The sequence below is a fragment of the Magnolia sinica genome, chromosome 17, assembly GCF_029962835.1.
Source record: "Magnolia sinica isolate HGM2019 chromosome 17, MsV1, whole genome shotgun sequence".
Lineage (NCBI taxonomy): Eukaryota > Viridiplantae > Streptophyta > Magnoliopsida > Magnoliales > Magnoliaceae > Magnolia > Magnolia sinica.
Window position 1 is genome coordinate 216,402 of NC_080589.1, and position 18,149 is coordinate 234,550.

The 18,149-nt window shown below is 40.9% G+C and overlaps 1 protein-coding gene and 1 long non-coding RNA gene across 2 annotated transcripts in view; both read left to right on the forward strand.

Annotated features, from left to right (window-relative positions):
• Positions 1 to 18,149, forward strand: part of LOC131231737 (DEAD-box ATP-dependent RNA helicase 3, chloroplastic) — a 30,738-nt gene that overhangs the window by 7,414 nt on the left and 5,175 nt on the right. Inside the window, exons 5-8 of the mRNA XM_058228039.1 lie at positions 8,710 to 8,934; positions 9,386 to 9,763; positions 17,035 to 17,178; positions 17,539 to 17,634. Coding sequence (XP_058084022.1) covers positions 8,710 to 8,934; positions 9,386 to 9,763; positions 17,035 to 17,178; positions 17,539 to 17,634 — 843 coding nt within the window. The remainder of the gene's footprint in view (positions 1 to 8,709; positions 8,935 to 9,385; positions 9,764 to 17,034; positions 17,179 to 17,538; positions 17,635 to 18,149) is intronic.
• LOC131231738 (uncharacterized) lies at positions 9 to 6,448 on the forward strand. The gene is made up of 2 exons (XR_009164527.1): positions 9 to 2,627; positions 4,457 to 6,448. It is a non-coding gene; the product is annotated as an uncharacterized LOC131231738 (long non-coding RNA).

Below are 18,149 nucleotides of genomic sequence, written 5' to 3' on the forward strand. Positions count from 1 at the left end.
GTATGTTTGGAAATAAACATCTTGCGTTAATTTTCTAATGTCAACAACATGATCTTGCAAATAGGTTTGAGCCCGTGGCTCTTTGGAAGGCCCTCATGCTTCAATACTGAGGGCTCGAGCTCGAGTCCGAGCCCGGATTACCTATCATAAAGGGGGAAAAAGTGACATAATCATGCAATTTTATTTTTCTGCACATATTTTCTTGTTTTGCATCTTCTAATTATGATATCATGCGTTCAAGTTGGCATTTCACATGCTCAATGGCTTTGGTATAAAAACTGCAATCCCTCTAGGATGAGTTATCATGTTATTATTCGAGTGCCAACTTTTGACACCTGTAGACTCGGCATGCTTAGAAAATCCATCTTGAAATGAATTTTATTCATGATAATAACAATACTATATAAATTGCCATTGATGTTCTCATTACTGTTCTTAGTTGAAGACCTTCAGTTCAGTGTTTGCATATGCTCGCAGACATGTAGGATCCTCTCTCTCTCTCTCTCTCTGTCTTGACTTAAAGTTGGGCCATTTCTCAGGTTGTTTTTTCTGTTTATGACATTATCTAGATCTGATCGATCTTCATTTGAAAATGGAAACAATGTTGTATTAAATTCTGTATGCAAATACTTTATACCAGAAATCATGTTGACAATTTGCCAACCAGAAATATTGAAATTTTGAATTATCCAAAAATTGTCATGTAGAGTTTTGAAGGGAACTCCTTCTGCCATTAGTTTCTTGCTAAAGTATTATCCCATTGCATCCTGCTGGTGTTCTTGATTCTTAGAGTGTCAGGCTAAATCCTATTTCAATTGGCTTTGTACCCTAAGTGTCTATCTAGTTTGATTGTAGCTTACATCTGCCAAGGGTCAAATACATAAAACCCAGACATATATAATTGAATTGGTTAGGGGTGAGCAGATTTGCGACTCTATTGACCTATTTTGCAGAAAGTTGTTGTCTGGTGAGCGGTGGAAGTGACCGAGGTTGGATAACCTTGAATTCCAACAGATTTCTAGTGAGGATGTTGCTGTGCTTGAGAAGCCTATCTCGGAAGTGAAAGCTGCTTTATGCTCTATGTGTGGGGATAAGGCCCTGGGTCCCAATGGTTTCCCTATTCTCTTCTATCAGAAGTTTTGGCATATAGTTAAAAAGGATGTTATGGATTTTGTATTGGAAATTTCTGAGTGGGGCTGGCTTTCAGGTGAGCTTGGGGCTTCTTTTATTGCCCTTATTCCCAAGGTGGAGGGGGCCAATCAGTTAAAAGATTTCAGACATATTGGTCTCATAGGAGGCCCTAATAAGATTTTGGCCTAGTTTTTTTCCTTGAGATTTAGGGATGTCCTCTCTAAAGTCATTTCAAAAAATGAAGGTGCTTTTGTGGCGGGTAGACAGATTTTGGATGTTGCTCTTATTGCCCACGAATGCATTGACTCCAAGCACATGAAGTAGAAAGGTGTGTTAGTCTGCAGGTTGGATATTGAGAAGGCTTATGATCATGTGGACTCGGGGTTCTTAGACTATACGTTTCATAGATTGGGTTGTGGCCGCAAGTGCAGGGAGCGGATCGGATCTTGCATGCAATTTGCATCCTTCTCTATCTTAATTAATGGGTTGCCAAAAGGGTATTTCGAATCGTCAAGAGGTCTGAGGCAGGGGGACCCTTTTTCTCCTTATTTGTTTGTTGTCATTGGGGAGGCCCTGAGTATGATGCTGCATAAAGGGGAAGAGAATGGTTTGCTCAGAGTTTTAGGGTTCAAGGCTTTTAATGTTGGGGGTCAAATCAACCATCTTCAGTATGCGGATGATACATTGCTCTTTTGTGATGTGGAGATGGTTTCAGTGGACAACCTTCGGAAAATAATTGCGTGTTTTGAAGTGGTTTCGGGGTTGAAGGTTAATGTGGCTAATTCTGAAATGTTGGGGGTGCACGTGGGGTGAGAATATCTTAGCCGTTTTGTGTGTATCTTCAGGTGCAAGTCGGGATCCTTTCCTTTGACGTACCTTGGGTTGCCTCTATGTATTGGGAAGCTGGCCAACCACCTTTGGGATAAGGTGATTGAGAGGATCGAAAGGAAATTGGCTACTTGGAAAGGTTGGTTTCTCTACTTGGGAGGTCATTTGACTCTTATCAAGGTGGCCTTATCCAATATGCCCGTGTATTTTATATTTTTCTCTCTTTTCAATTGCCCTAAATCGGTGTTGGATAGACTAAAAAAGCTGATGTGAACATGGCTCGATGCGTGTGGGGCTTACTTCCTCTATTTTCTCTGGCTTTTGATACAGTTGGGATGTGGTGTTGGCTCAGATTTGAAGATGCATTTGATTTGTAGTTACCACTAACACATGAAGCTTAAAATCTACAACCAACTAGAAATTGTATAATTGCTTAAAGGTTGGGGGATAATAAGATTTCCCAATTCAAGTGACTCATGTAGTTAATCTGCGATTGTAGATTTGGAGTAAGGGTCTTGGTGACAAAAAATGAAGGGGTTAAGCACCATTTTCAGCTTGCACCGCATGCGCTCTTTACTTTATGGGATTTAATGATTTTTGAGGGATTTAATGGAATTTCAGAATTACCATGTCTAATCATGCTTCACAAAGTTTATGACTTTGGGTAGGTGTTCAATCCCCAAGTATAGGGTTGTGATGTAGTAATAAACTCAGTAAGACCGAGGTCGAATCCACAGGGACTGATACCTGTACGTTATCTGAAACCAAGTAGAACTAGAACTAGACTAAGATATGATCTAACCAAATAGAATTTTAAGGAATAATTGTGGAATAATTATTTAAAACCTTAAGGAATTCAGAGGAAGGAAACTAGGGATTCAGAGGATCCACTTGTAGAGATCAGGGAGATCTTATGCTTGCATCATGAATCATGGAAATCAAACTGAATTTACTTGATTTAGGCTTTACGAGAATGGTATATGAATTAGAATGGATTCCATCACCAAACCATACCCAGGAGACAAAGTTAACAATAGAATTAAACTAATCACCAACCAATCAATCAACATACTATGAAGGTTAGGAAGGGTACTATCATCCAACCATGCCCAGGAGACGATGGTGAACAACAGGGCCTCCTGACGTCATAAACATCAAAAGAGAAAAGAAATATTCAAAGCCATTGCAAACCCATTGTAATTTCAGTCACAACAGACCATTAAAGACTAAGAAAAATATTCCTTTAATAATCAACTAAATCAAATTCAGTTTATGAATTTTAAAGGCTCAAAGTAGAATCTCCCATCTCGCTACAGGCTTCACCTCTTAGCCCTAGCTAAGAGGTTTAGCCACACATGAATGGGCTAAATCTTAAAAGAAATATAAAGGAAAAGAGGAATAAAAACTAGGCTGCTTCACTTTCTCTCTCCAGCTTCTCTCCCGTTTTCCTCCCCACGTTCAAGCCTCCAAAACCGAGTCCCCTGGAGCTCACGTCCAAAAAACTCCCCTTTCAATGCTTTCTCCCTCCTGTTTTATAGAAGACCCCCTGTACAACTTCAGTCCAAGTTTCCCTCCCGCACCACGAAAGCTTTCGCAATTTGTTTACGCAACTGAGTTCGTATGCGCAGCAAAAGCGCAAAACGACTTGCGTTTGGAGTGTATTTGCGGCGTGATATCGACCTACCTGACAATTCTGAAATCTTGGCTAGGGTATTGGCCTCCCTGTAGACACATTAGACGGTCTGGATCACTCAAAATGTTAATGATCGTGACCCACTACCTCCCGCAAATCCCGGATTCGACCGGATGCGGAAACAGAGCCTGCGCAAAGAGGAGTTCACTGACGAGTTGGTGGTGCCCCACAGAGGTATTTTCGAAATTTCGGTCAAGAATGGGTGGTTTTGAACGTCCATTCATGAGGCCTAAATAAGAAATCATGCCAAAATTCATTTTGAACGTTGCAGGAGCGCCTATTTGTGGCCTCTGTATCGTGCACATGTGCACACTTGGGTGTAAAATTTTAGCAAGGTTTTATAGTATTTGAGGCCCTCTACACGATGGATGGCTTAGATCATCCGAAAAATTACACTGTGGGGCCCACTACCATCTTCAATGAGCCCAAGATTGAAGCATTTTCAGATACCAGGCGGGCCCCAAATCACTGATTTATGGGCTGATCTATCCGTTGGGCCACTTTCAGAGGGATCCAATGGCTGAAATTTGACATATACGGTTAATTTATGGCCCTCAGGCCATGTATGAAGTTTTGAGTCGAACAGATGATGGAAACCCAGTGATCTTGCATTCTGGCTGACTTCCAAGCCGCTTGAGCACATTCTGAACGTTAAATCCGTGCTTTTAGCATCTCGATCCAGTCCCAGCTCGCAATTCCACCTTGCAACACAAACATGATTAAAATGGGTTATTAAACGGTACCATGTTCATAAATCCAGGTAATAACTGGGTCTGATATGCAATATTTGACCCTCAACAGTAGGACAAAAAGAAAATAAATGGCACCTAACCTCACTTTGCAGGTTTAAGACCCCTAGTAGGCAAAAAGGAAATAAGCAGTACTTACCGTTCCCTCACAGGGTTGAAGACCTTGGGTAGGTAGATAAAGTAAAAGAGAGAATGTAGATAGGAAAGAGGATTGCAGAAATAAAATAAAAGTGAGTGTGTGTTGCTAATGTGCTTGAAATGTGTAGGATGGAATGTAGATTGAATTGAGACGTGAGAGGGAAAATGGGAGACCAAACATCCTTTTTAACAAAGGGATGGTCGCATGTCTCCGATTCCAACCCTACTCTCAACTTCAGTGGCTTCTTTTGCTAAGACTATTCTTTTCTTTCTTCTTTTGAGTCAAGAAGGGTGGCGGCGCAGTCAGGCTTTTTTCGGATTTTCCAGAGACTTGGGCAAGTTGACACTTGGGAGTTAGCAACACCTGAAATAGCCTTGCCACTCCTCTTTGTTGACCAACTGACGCATGTTGCCTCTCTTTTCACTCTCAACGTCTCCCACTAATCCCCTTGTTGCCTTCGGAAGGATCGCTATTGTAGTGCTTAAATAGGTACTCAGCCGACTATTCGAGGATCAGTTGTAGGCTATAGGGTACCCTTTCTGCCTGCGTTGGCTTTTCGGGTTAGGTAATGATGTCTCGAGCCAAAAGAGGTTCCTTCGTACAACCAGATCTTCAGGGGCCTATTGTTCATTTTGTCCTTTTCTACATAGCAGCTGCTGTGTACAGTGAATTCTAGGGTTTTCGGGAGTCAGGATGAGTGGCCACGATTTATTCTTCACCAGATTTATGTTGGTCGATCGAATCTGGTGGTTTTCTCCGAGAGGTATTGGGGACCCTTTCGACTTGATTCGTTTGGACTTCCTTGTCTCTGGAGTCTAGCAAATGCGATTTGATCAAAGCTGTGCACAACTGAAGTTTCCGGATAACCTGGTCAATCGTTTGATATCTAATCTCATCGAGTTGCGGGTCCGCCAATTCGATCCATTAGTCATTTCTGGGTTGTGCCGAGGACCTTTTCTACTTGATCCATATGGACTTTAAGGCCTCTTGGATTGGCTGGAGACGGTGTTATCAGAGTGGTGTATGGTTTGGGTCTTTGATGGGTCTAGGCCGTTTAGTCAAGGTGCGATTGGTCGAGCCCCTGACTTGTCAAAAATACATCTTACCTAACTCGTATGGTTGTTCAACGGATATCGAATCTTCCAGGGATGTTTTTATCGAAGCCAAGTTGAAGTTGAGGAGTAGTTTGCTCTCGTTTTGGGTGGGGTGTCTATAACTAAGAAGAGATTTTTTTTGGAAAGGCACTATTGATGGTAAGAAGTTTCATCTCCTTAGGCGGGATGAGGTGTGTAAGCTACTCTCAAACTTTTGGGTGATATGATTCAACTCTCCTTGGGAAGTAGATTTGGTGTGAAAGAGAGTAGGCTTTAGAGGGAGTTGATGGCTAGCAACTATGTTGTGTAGGAGGGGGCTTGGGTTTGTGACGAACTCATTATAGAGCCTTTGGGGCTTGGAAAACACAGTTGATCATTTGGTCCGAAAGGGTATTTCTTTCTCAATTGGAAACATGAATCATATTCAATTTTTGGTGGATATTTGGTACGGCGATCGGGTGCTTCAAGGTCTCTTCCCGAGAGTCGCTCGCCTTCTCCCGACCATTTTGTTTATGTGGCAAATTGCTTTTTAATCAATAGGGGGTCGGTAGTCTGGCAGATTGTTTATGTGATAGAGTCGGTGATGCTAAAGGAACATGTTGGATGGGGAGATGGCTGAGTTCGTCAGGTAATTGGATTTCATTAAGAACACCAAGCTTGCGGTTCAAGAATCAGACTTGATTTTATGGTTGAGGCAATGTTCAGGGAGAGTCTTTGTAAGGTCACTATTTAACTTGATATTAGAGCTACCTAGTCTTTTTAGTTTGCCTCATTTGTTTCATCATTGGTTTTATGATCCTTTAAAAAAAATAAATATTGGTTCTACGAAGCCTCTCCTCGTGTGGTGGTTTTTGTTTGGCTTGTGGGTTGGAAGAGAATCCTCTCAGTGGACAATCTCCATAGAAGATCCTTAATGCTCCCCAATATTTGTTTGATATTTTTGGAGAATGAGGAGTCGATTGATTACCTCTTCATTCATTGCCCTTTTGTTGGTAGAGTTTGGGACCATTTTCTTTGCTTGCTTCAAACCGACTGGGTGATGTCGAAGACTGTGGAGGGCTTGCTGGTGGGCTTGGCGCGGAGGAGGAATCGGTAAATCCGGTAAAGCTATATAGAGATTGTCATAATGGCCATTTTTTGGGTTAGTTGGGGATCTAGAAAAGGGTGTTGTTTTCGGAATGAGTGTGAGGGTGTGGGTGGTCTTATTTTGGGTTGGGTTGTTTATATAAAGGCAGCTTCAGCGGATTCTATTTGTGTTGTCTGTTTGATTCTTGTTGCTTGGGTGGTATTCTTTCCTCGCTTTTGTGAGTTTTCTAATAAATTCAGTTCTCTCTGAAAAAAGGAGTCCTATCGAGTTTGATTCTTGTGACTTGTCCTCTGCAAGATCACATTGACTCACTCCTAAGGAGTGGGGTGGTTCAAGTTGAAGGCTCAACAAGGGCAATGGGAAGGCTTAAAAGGACGTGGGTGGAAGTTATATGAATAGTCTTGAGGACTTGTGGTTTAATTAAGGATATGGTCCATGATTAGAGCTGGGCATCGAGTTGAGTTGGACCGAGTTAGGGCTAACTCGACTCGATCCGGTTTTGAAATAGGCTTGACATGAACTCGACCCGACTCGATACCGAATCCAGCATGCTTGACTCGATCCGAGTTCGGTCTGGCCTGGATTGATCCGGACCGAGTCTGATCCGGTCAGAAGTATCGAGTCGGGTCGAGTTGGCACCGAGTCAGATTGAGAGATGAGGGAGGGAGAGACCAAGAGAGTGGAGAGGAGAGAGAGGAGGAGGAGGAGGGTGATGGTGGTTGCCGGGCTTGAAAGATGAGGAGGATGAGGGAGGGAGAGAGATTTTGGGATTGGGTCGGGGTAGGTTGGGGTAGGTAGGGTTAGAGAGTCGGGTTTCGGATCGAGTTGGGTCTAGCCGGATTGAGTTTCGGGTCGAGTTACTAGGTAACTTGAACTCGACTCGGTTTGAGTTCGGATTGGGCAAAGCCTACTCGGTTCGGACCAACTCACCCATTCAGTTCGGGTCAAGTCGGATCGGAACGAGTCGAGTTACCCGGATCAAGTCGTCCAGTGCCCACCTCTATCCATGATAGAGTGGAATAGTGTAATAGGATTCATGTAGCTAACCCTAACTGAATTGGGATAAGGGTTCGATGGTTCTGCTTGCGCTCGTTGCCGTTATTTGGTCCATTTGGGGGGAGAGGAATATATGCTGCTTCTGGAACAACAGGAGCTCTTATTTTAGGGTTATTGATAGGGTTTTTCAATGTATTAAGGATTGGGTGCTATACTCGGCTGTTGTGGGTTTTGTTCTCATGTTTTCTTTCCTTGTAGGTTTTTTTTTTTTGCCCTTTTGGTTTGAATAATATCAGTATCTTTCAAAAAAAAATGTAAAAAAGAAGAAGAAAAAAGAGGCTTTGATGGTGATCATGATTACATATGCAGTCTTTCATCATTTTCTTCTGATTTGTACTTTCCGAGAACATGTTCACTCTATTGCGAGACACTGGAGCATTCTAAACCACAATATACCATATACTACAGTATGCATGTAACGGGAATTATGCCGCTTGAATGTTATTGCACTTGTACCATCATAACAGGAAATATTTGCAGAAACATTAATATCTGTATGCCTGTTAGTTCTTTATAGATTTTGCTTGTGCAATTGCAGTTTATCACCGCCTTAAACAGTCACTGCTGCTCTACATGTACAACTCCATATATATTTTACAAAGCTACTATAAACTAAAGAATCTGGAAATTAGCTGATATATGGCATGCAGTAGAAATTTGATCCAATGATGGTTTGTGGTGATATGCTTTGCAGACATGTTTTCTCTATTCTAGAATCATTATGGCATTGTTCTCATATTTAATAATTTTTCTTGGATAAATTTGATGTCTTTTGAGGGGATTAGATGTTCCCTGATCATTTCTCTGTCTTGAAGATGATGCTTGTACTAGTAGACTGGGATGTCTGACTTGAAACTCATGTAATTAGTTGGTTCTTTTCTTGAAATCTACCTTAACTAGTAAGTAACATTGACTTTCAACATGATTTTCAGGTCTATGCTAAAGGTGGGAAGACAATAGTTTTCACACAAACAAAACGAGATGCTGATGAGGTGTCAATGGCCTTGAGCAATAGTATTGCTTCAGAGGCACTTCATGGGGATATATCTCAACACCAACGTGAGAGGACATTGAATGGTTTCCGTCAAGGAAAATTTACTGTGCTTGTTGCAACAGATGTTGCAGCACGTGGACTTGATATCCCAAATGTTGATCTGGTGAGTTGACAATTATTGCTGAGATTGCTGTTGTCATTAGTTGGCATATCCTTATAATTCAAGTGGTTGATGGATTAAATCTCTCTCTTGATGGGGTATTATTGTGAGGACATTGACTATTACCGTTCAACAGCTGGCTTTTTGTTGTACAAAATTATTTCGAATTTGTAATTCTTTCAAGAATTCGATAGATTTTGTGATGCATAGTCAACCAGGCATTTGTTTTTAATTGTTGTTGACTTGGTGATTTCAAGCCCCTTGACTGGGTTTGGTGTGTTATGGGAATTACATATTTTTTCTTCTTTATTTGCACATGAGGATTTAGTTTTAACAAATGTTTTTATTATATTGGAATTGATTATGGATGTCGTGCAGTTCAGCTATAGTTGCCGTATGGATTAAGATGTATTAATGTGTTAAGAACTTCATTACTGGATTCCCCCTTCTGCAGATTATCCACTATGAACTGCCAAATGATCCTGAAACTTTTGTTCATCGCTCTGGTCGCACGGGGCGTGCTGGGAAAGAAGGAACTGCCATTCTGATGTTTACTAGTAGCCAGAGGAGAACTGTAAAATCTCTCGAGCGTGATGTGGGATGTAAGTTTGAGTTTATCAGTCCACCACAGATACGAGAGGTCTTGGAATCTTCTGCAGAGCAAGTTGTTGCTACTCTTAATGGGGTCCATCCAGAATCAATAGAATACTTCCGCCCAACTGCACAACGATTGGTTGAAGAAAAGGGAACCGATGCTCTTGCTGCTGCACTTGCACACTTAAGTGGTTTCTCTCAGCCTCCTTCATCTCGTTCTCTTATTAGCCATGAGCAGGTAACTGATGAACCATCAACTTTTGCTTTTTCATTGTGAACTCGTTCAATTTTCTCTGGTGCAATTATTATTTCATGCAATTTTTTAATGTACATAGAGTTGAAACCTCAAGAGCCCTCAAGACTGTTATTTTTTTAATCTTTTTTTATGAATGCAATTAAAATATGAGTTATGTTCAAACTTCAAACTAAATACTGAAAGCCCCACTTATGATTGCACCTATAACTGGTGGCTAGGATGTTTCAATATGAGGGGAATGATTTTGATTTTGATGCTAGCATTCATTAATTCTTATGAAACAGATCCACAGTTGTTGTCGTGAGCATTTTTCTTTGCATAGTTGATCTTTTCTCCATCATGAATGTTGCTCTTTTGTCATAGCCCATAAGATTTATTTCAGATCATAAATGAAGAATTACATGCCTTCAAATAGGTTTTTCCTTTTTCTGTTTACTTGCGTCATATTCTGACCGAGGAAGCACATGAAAGAGCTTAAGAATCTCAATTGAACATATACACACGAACTGGATAGCAACTCAGGTATGCATGACAAATAAGCAAACCTGACCACCTCCTGTTATGCGTTGCTGTTTGAATGGCTACATTTTCATGTGTTTTTCATGTGCAAGTTCACCAGAGACCTAAATCTTACAGTTATCACGAAAAGCATCTGTGGAAATTGGAAAGAGTTCCTTGGTCTCCTTGCATTTATGATTAACCCCAGGGGCTTAGGCATTCATTTCATGTTCCATGGTCAATGCTAACTTAAGCTATTAGTACAATGTCCATACCTACGGGTCTGTTCGAAGTCTGTAACAGATCTTAATATGGAAGTTCTTGGTCAGCAACTATGGCTCGAGGCAGAAATTTTATTGCAGAATGGGGGCCTCATTGAGTGGGAGAAGTATATTTTTCTAGATATAGGAGAGCAGGACAAGGAACTCCAAATTCAAAATCTAGGCAAATGCTGGACATCATTATAGAAACCACACTGATAAAACGTATTTCAGAATCTCAACTTGAATATTTTGCATATCATTTTTGGGGAATATCTCACGGCTCGCAAGTAATTTCAGATGAGAAAACCATTGAACTAGCTGCATTGGGGCCCACCGTAGTTTGTGTATGAAATCCAATCCTCATGGTTACCCCAGTATGAAATGGAAAGGACCTGAAATCAGGCCGATCCAATCATTAGGTGGGCCATGCAGAGAAACACCCGAAACCTCTAAATTCACATGGTAGTCCCCATGATGGTTGAATCGGTCTGGTTTTTTGGGGGGTCCCATTTTCATGGTGGTGAAACTCTGCTGATTGGGTTAGATGCCATACACACCCCACAAGTAGCTAGTTGCACAGTTTTCTCACCCACAACTAGTTGTTGTGAGGCATTCCTCATTTTGTTTTACACATTCTCTAGTTTGATCATTCATGAAAGGTGGATATTAAAATTCCCAACAGAAACTTCCTAGATACTTTGAAACATGTTCTGTAAGGGGTTGTCAGTTGTCTTGTTCCATTCAATAGACTTGAGGTCTTGTTCCACTCAATAGAGTTGAGGTCATTTCAAGAGTTTGCGTTTATCATTATAGCTGTTGCCTTATTTAAATTGCAACCTGCGAGAGTTTATATTTGTAATTGTGCTGATCAGTATCTATTATCTAGTGTTTTAGAAACTACAATAATGACTTTGAATGGTGAAGAACAATGGGATGCTGACTAAAGGCTAACTGTTTTCCTTACAAAGTAACACACAATGGAGTATTACCTAGGTCATCTCATTGGAAATCTTGTTGAATAGCTGGTTATTTTTTGATGTGTTTTGTCTTCCCTTTTGAACATTCCAACCACATCAAGAGAATCCCTTGAATTGTTAGTAGCCTACTATACTAGTTTGCACAAGTTGTAATTTCTAGCCCTAGGGGTCCTGCTTTTGAGGCTTCAGAATAAGTGAGACATGTGTAGGAATTCCCTTGCCATTTGTAATACTTTCCTTAACCAGCTTTTGTCGCTGGCCTTGCTGATGCAGGACATGAAAATTAAATATGATATGCGAGATTTCAGGCTTAAGATCACGTTAGTTTAGAAACAATTACACAAATTCCATATCCCACATGAAAGTCCAAACATTCAATTAAGGGGAATCTATACAGGTCCAGGCCTACACATGATAGGGCTGGATCAATAAAAATTATGAACCAAACGATACTCAAAGATAGGAAATAATCATCTACACATGCATAGTAATCAGTCCCTAATCTAAGGGATTCACCAATTTCAAATCAAGGAACCTTAGGGTAAGAAAATGGGCATAAAATTGGAGATTTGAGTAATTTAGGGTTAGGTTTAGGGATTTTGGGTGAAAGCGGAGTGAAAGAGAGGAGAGACGAACCAGAGAAGTACCACACGCGTGGACAACAACAATGGCCTAGACGCACATGCGTGTGATCTCGGCCGCACGTGTGTGGGGCCCACTATTTAGAAAAAGGCCACCTTGGCCCTGGTCGGCCAGGGATGGACTCCAAAACCCTCAAATCTCAGCTCAATCCGATGTATGGTTTGTGCGTGGTGCTCCGCCGAAGTTTCAACCCTCCTGTAGGGCCAGATTTTGAAATTCTGCTGTGGGGAGGAGAATTGCTGCAATAGATGATTGATTCGAAGTGTAGATGATGGGGTGAGATGAGAAGAAGGGATGATAGAAGATGGGTAGTAGAGATGACGATGGATGGGGGTGAATCGGGATAGATGTGGCTTCGCACCACGGTAGTTAACCCTTCGATGAAGGGAGGGCTTCGCACCCAATTAGGCTTCACAACTCGGAGAGTAGGAAAACTCAGAATTTTTATTAATCTTCAATCAATTAAAAAAGCTACAAGAGGTGCCTATTTATAAGAAAACCCTATACCTCAAAACTTGCGCCATGTGCACAATCTATTACTTAGCGAGGAAGTAAACTAAAATAAAAATCAAACAAAGAAATCTAAAGCGTTTACGATGTTCTAAATAATAACAATAAGCAAAACCTAAAATATGAAATCAATCCGACGAGTGGGCCACGATCATGAGATCCCATGATGGGCTTTTCTTGATTAACGGTCCCATTTTTTTGAATCAAAACTTCGTCATCTAGGTAGGAGGCCCTCCCTGGACGTCGTCATCGATCTAGATCGATGGTGGGGCCTTCCTTCTGGCGTACGTGCGTAGGGGGGCGGCGTGAGTGCGCGTGTGCGCGTGATGTCCCCATCAATTCTCCCCGGCTGCGAAGATTTCGCCACTGGCGAAATAAAACTCCTGAACCGCTCCAGGATGTCAGGATCAAGTCTCTGAAGCTCCTCAGTGAGCCACGTGCTGTCTGAAGCTGGGCGTGACTTCCATTTAACCAGGTACTTCTGAAACCCGCCGTCCAACATTGAAACTATCTGATGGTCCAGGATATCCTATATTTCCTTTTTGGGTGTGTGAAGGTTAGGTATGAGAGGTAGAGGTTGGGAAAATGGGTCGGAAAGGATAGGTATGAGAGGTAAAGGCTGGGAAGATGGGTTGGGACGGGTAGATATGAGAGGTAGAGGCTAGAAAAATGGGTTGAGAAGGGTAGGTATGAGACGTAGAGGCTGGGAAAATGGGTCGGGACGAGTAAGTATGAGAGGTAGAGGCGGAGAAAATGAGTCAGGACGGGTAGGTATGAGACGTAGAGGCTGGAAAAATGGGTCGGGAAGGGTATGTATGGGAGGTAGAGGCTGGGAAGAAAGGTCAGGAAGAGTAGGTATGGGAGGTAGAGGCTGGAAAAATGGGTCGAGAAGGGGCCATAGTTCAAGGGATAAATATGGGGAATGAGGATGGGTAGGTGAAGGGCCGGACAAAATATTAGTGGTCTCTTGAAAAGTAACTAGATCCTCCACGTTGAATGTGGAACTAATTCCCATAGAAGGTGGAAGATCTACGTCATACGCATTAAGACCGTTTCGTTTTATAATTTTGAATGGTCCAGCGCAACGCGCGTGTAACTTACGAACGGCCCTTGGAGAGTACCGTTCGGGCCAGATGCAGACTATCACAGAGTACCCAATATTAAATTCTTTGAAACGTTTATGTTGGTTTGCAGAAAATTTGTAATGTTCATTACTAGTAGTGATATTCTGCCTGATTTCTTGATGCCATGAATGAATGTGATGCGCAAAAGACTCCGCAGGCTCTGACACCCTATGGGACATTGACATAGGGACAAGATCAATATGTTTCCCAGGTTTATAAACAGTAACGACTTCATAAGGACTGAGACCTGTGGACCTATCGACAGAACTATTAAACGCAAACTCGGCTGTAGGTATTAGGTGTCCCATGTTCTGGTGTGCTCTATATCCCTCCTATGGGGAGACTCATCCGGTAGATCATCAGGAAAGACATCACGTAACTCATCCATTATCGGAATGACCTCAGTGGGTAACTCTACACTAGTGTCTGGTGCACTCTTTCCAGCCACAAGGCCGCACATGTCATACCCTTCAAAATAGTGGTCTTGATGTCTCTCATGGGGTGGGTGCACGGGTGCACACCCATAATTGATTCCTTCACCAACTCTATTCATTGGTCTATCCACCAGGCCACTTGCCTGAGATGAGACATCTACCTCAATGGTGGGGTTTGTCCTGGCGATGGTCTTTAGTCGGGTAATGCGCACATCAAGTTGTTCTAAATATTGGTCTATTTCCAGGCGCTTAATCATAAACTCCAACTTTTGGGACAGCTTGTTTAGTGACTCTTGCAATTGTTCCATGTTTAGTGTAGGGTGTCAACCAAAATTCAGCAATATAGTTGTCAAAATATAAGAATTTTTTTAATTAACTTATTTAATTTTTAAAAGAAACAACCTAGTTTCTAAAAACGAAAAAGGAAAGTTTTTAAAACAAGTTAGGAAAGTTTATAAAAAAAAGCAACCTAGTTTCTAAAAACGAAAAAGAAAAGTTTCTAAGAAAAACAAATTAGGAAAGTTTCTATGAAAAACAAATTAGGAAAGTTTCTAAAAAAAACAAATTATGAAAGTTTCTAAAGAAAAGTAACCTAGTTTCTAAAAACGAAAAAGGAAAGTTTCTAAAAACCAATTAGGAAAGTTTCTAAAGAAACAAATTAGGAAAGCTTCAAAAAAAAAAAAAAACAAATTAAAAAGTTTCTTTAAAAAAAAAAAAACAACCTAGTTTCTAAAGAAAAAGAAAAAGGAAAGTTTCTCAAAATAGAAAGTAAGTTAGTTTCTAAAAAAGAAAAAGGAAAGCAAACTAGTTTCTAAAAAAAAAGAAAAAGGAAAGGAAATTAGTTTCTAAGAATAGATTAAGAAAGTTTCTAAAAAATTAGTTTCTAAAAAACAGAAAAGGAAAGTTTCTAAACCTAGAAATATGAAACTAAGTTAATTTCTAAAATAATTCAAATAAGGGGATAACAGAAAATTTCAGTAGCTTATGTTAGGTTTTATGGACCTCTAAACAACCATATATGATGAGAATTGATGCGTAATGGACATAAACAACCAAACCCTAAACATGTAATGAATTCCCCTACAAGAACCCTAGGCTCTGATACCAAATTTGATGCAGGACATGAAAATTAAATATGATATGCGAGATTTCAGGCTTAAGATCACGTTAGTTCAGAAACAATTACACAAATTCCATATCCCACATGAAAGTCCAAACATTCAATTAAGGAGAATTTATATAGGTTCAGGCTTACACGATAGGGCTGGATCAGTAAAAATTATGAACCAAACGATATTCAAAGATAAGAAATAATCATCCACACATGCATAACAATCAGTCCCTAATCCAAGGGATTCACCAATTTCAAATCAAGGAACCTTAGGGTAAGAAAATGGGCATAAAATTGGAGATTTGAGTAATTTAGGGTTAGGTTTAGGGATTTTGGGTGAAAGCGGAGTGAAAGAGAGGAGATAGACGAACCAGAGTAGTACTGCACGTGTGGACAACAACAATGGCCCAGACGCACATGCGTGTGATCTCTGCCGCACGTGTGTGGGGCCCACTATTCAGAAAAAGGCTACCTTGGCCCTGGTCGGCCAGGGATGGATTCCAAAACCCTCAAATCTCAGCTCAATCCGATGTACGGTTTGTGCGTGGTGCTCCACCGAAGTTTCAGCCCTCCTGTAGGGACAAATTCTTAAATTCTACTGTGGGGAGGAGAATTGCTGCAATAGATGATTGATTCGAAGTGTATATGATGGGGTGAGATGAGAAGAAGGGATGGTAGAAGATGGGTAGTAGAGATGACGATGAATGTGGGTGAATCGGGATAGATGTGGCTTCGCACCATGGTAGTTAACCCTTCGATGAAGGGAGGGCTTCGCACCCAATTAGGCTTCACAACTCGGAGAGTAAGAAAACGCAGAATTTTTATTAATCGTCAATCAATTAAAAAAAGCTACAAGGGGTGCCTATTTATAAGAAAACCCTATACCTCAAAACTTGCGCCATGTGTGCAACCTATTACTTGGCGATGAAGTAAACTAAAATAAAAATCAAACAAAGAAATCTAAAGCGTTTACGATGTTCTAAATAATAACAATAAGCAAAACCTAAAATATGAAATCAATCCGACGAGTGAGCCACAATCATGAGATCCTATGATGGGATTTTCTTGATTAACGGGCTCACTTTTTTGAATCAAAACTTCGTCAGCTAGGTAGGAGGCTCTCCCTGGACGTCGTCATCGATCCAGATCGACGGTGGGGCCCTCCTTCTGGCGTACGTGCGCAGGGGGGGCGGCGTCAGTGCGCGTGTGCACGTGATGTCCCCATCACTTGCCAGATTTCACAAGGATTGCTCTGAATTCTCTTGAAGTTATTTTTGAAAAATTTCTCATTGCTCTGAATGTATTACTTGCTATCAGTTGCTGGTCCATGTGCTAAACATAAACTTGTTATTCTTTGTTTAAATGATGCAACTAATTCTGGGAAGTCCAAATTCTGCATTGAAATGTTGAAGTCTGCGATTATCGTATAACCCACATCAAGGGTGAAATTCTGTTTCTTTTTGCATGCTATTTTCGTCGAATTCTTGGTTTTCTGCACCTTTTGGCAATTTGTACTACTTCTACTTGCTGGATCAAATGATAACGATGCTGCGTGGCATGCCAACTATTAATTCAAGTCCAAAATGAAAAAAAGACTATATGTTTGATTAATGTTTTGTTTTGGTAATTCTTTTTCTGCAACCTTCATATGGAGAGTTTGATCATTCAGTTTGAACTGTTCCCTTGCAATGCAGGGATGGGTAACAATACAGTTAACTCGTGAACCTGGATACTCGAGAGGGTTCTTATCTGCCAGATCTGTTACTGGTTTCCTATCTGATGTCTATCCAGCTGCAGCCGATAATGTTGGGAAAATCCATCTGATTGCAGATGAAACAGTGAGTACCTACAGATGCAAGTTTTCTAAATGGATTTCTTTTTCTCTAACAGATCATGAACATCTGCTTTGTTAGCTGTAGTAAAGGGTACTTGATGTTAATTTCTGCTTTAGTGTTAACTCTGTTCTGTGGGATAGATTTCTGTCTTTTGACCAGTTAACTTGTGGTTATGCTACTGCTGCTAACTGATGCTTCTTCATTAGTTGTGGTAACAGTAGTATGTACTGATTAACGATTCTCTAATCTGTTATTAGATATCAGCCATTTTCTCTTAACAATGCAAAAAATTAGTCCCATCTCTATATTACCATTTGTTTTCTTCATCTGTGAATAACTAATTACAAATGCTTATATTTTCAGGTTCAAGGAGCAGTTTTTGACTTGCCTGAGGAGATTGCCAAAGAGCTATTGAATAAGCAGACTCCCCCTGGAAATACCATATCCAAGATCACCAAGGTTGGAATTAGCTTTTGACTCTTGTTTTTACCTACCTTTTCTTTTCTTTCCTTTTTTATTTTTGGAGCATGATAACAAAAATTCACTAAAACAAAAATCTGGAAAAGCAGGAATACCAAGCATCCACAAGCAAAACACCCAAACAAAAGGAAAACAGGAGCCCTGCCCACTAGGTTAAACAATCTGTTTAACCAAAAGACACAGGGGACATTACCCAGCTGCTTCACACCAATCCCTCTAAGAGCTTTGGTAGGTCCTCCTGAAGGGGAAGGAGAGGCCTATTCGAGGATAGATCCCTTGATTTTATTGATCTGGGCAAATCTAGAAATTTGGACATCTTTGAATATCCTGTTGTTCCTCTCTTTCCAAATCTCCCAACAGACTGCCTACGGCACCAACTTCCACAGCTTCTTCCTTCTGACGTGGATGGGGGTCCTTATCTAGCTAATAAACTCCTCAATAGAGATACCTCTTGCCCAAGCTACTCCGAACTCCATTAGAAAAAAATTCCAGGT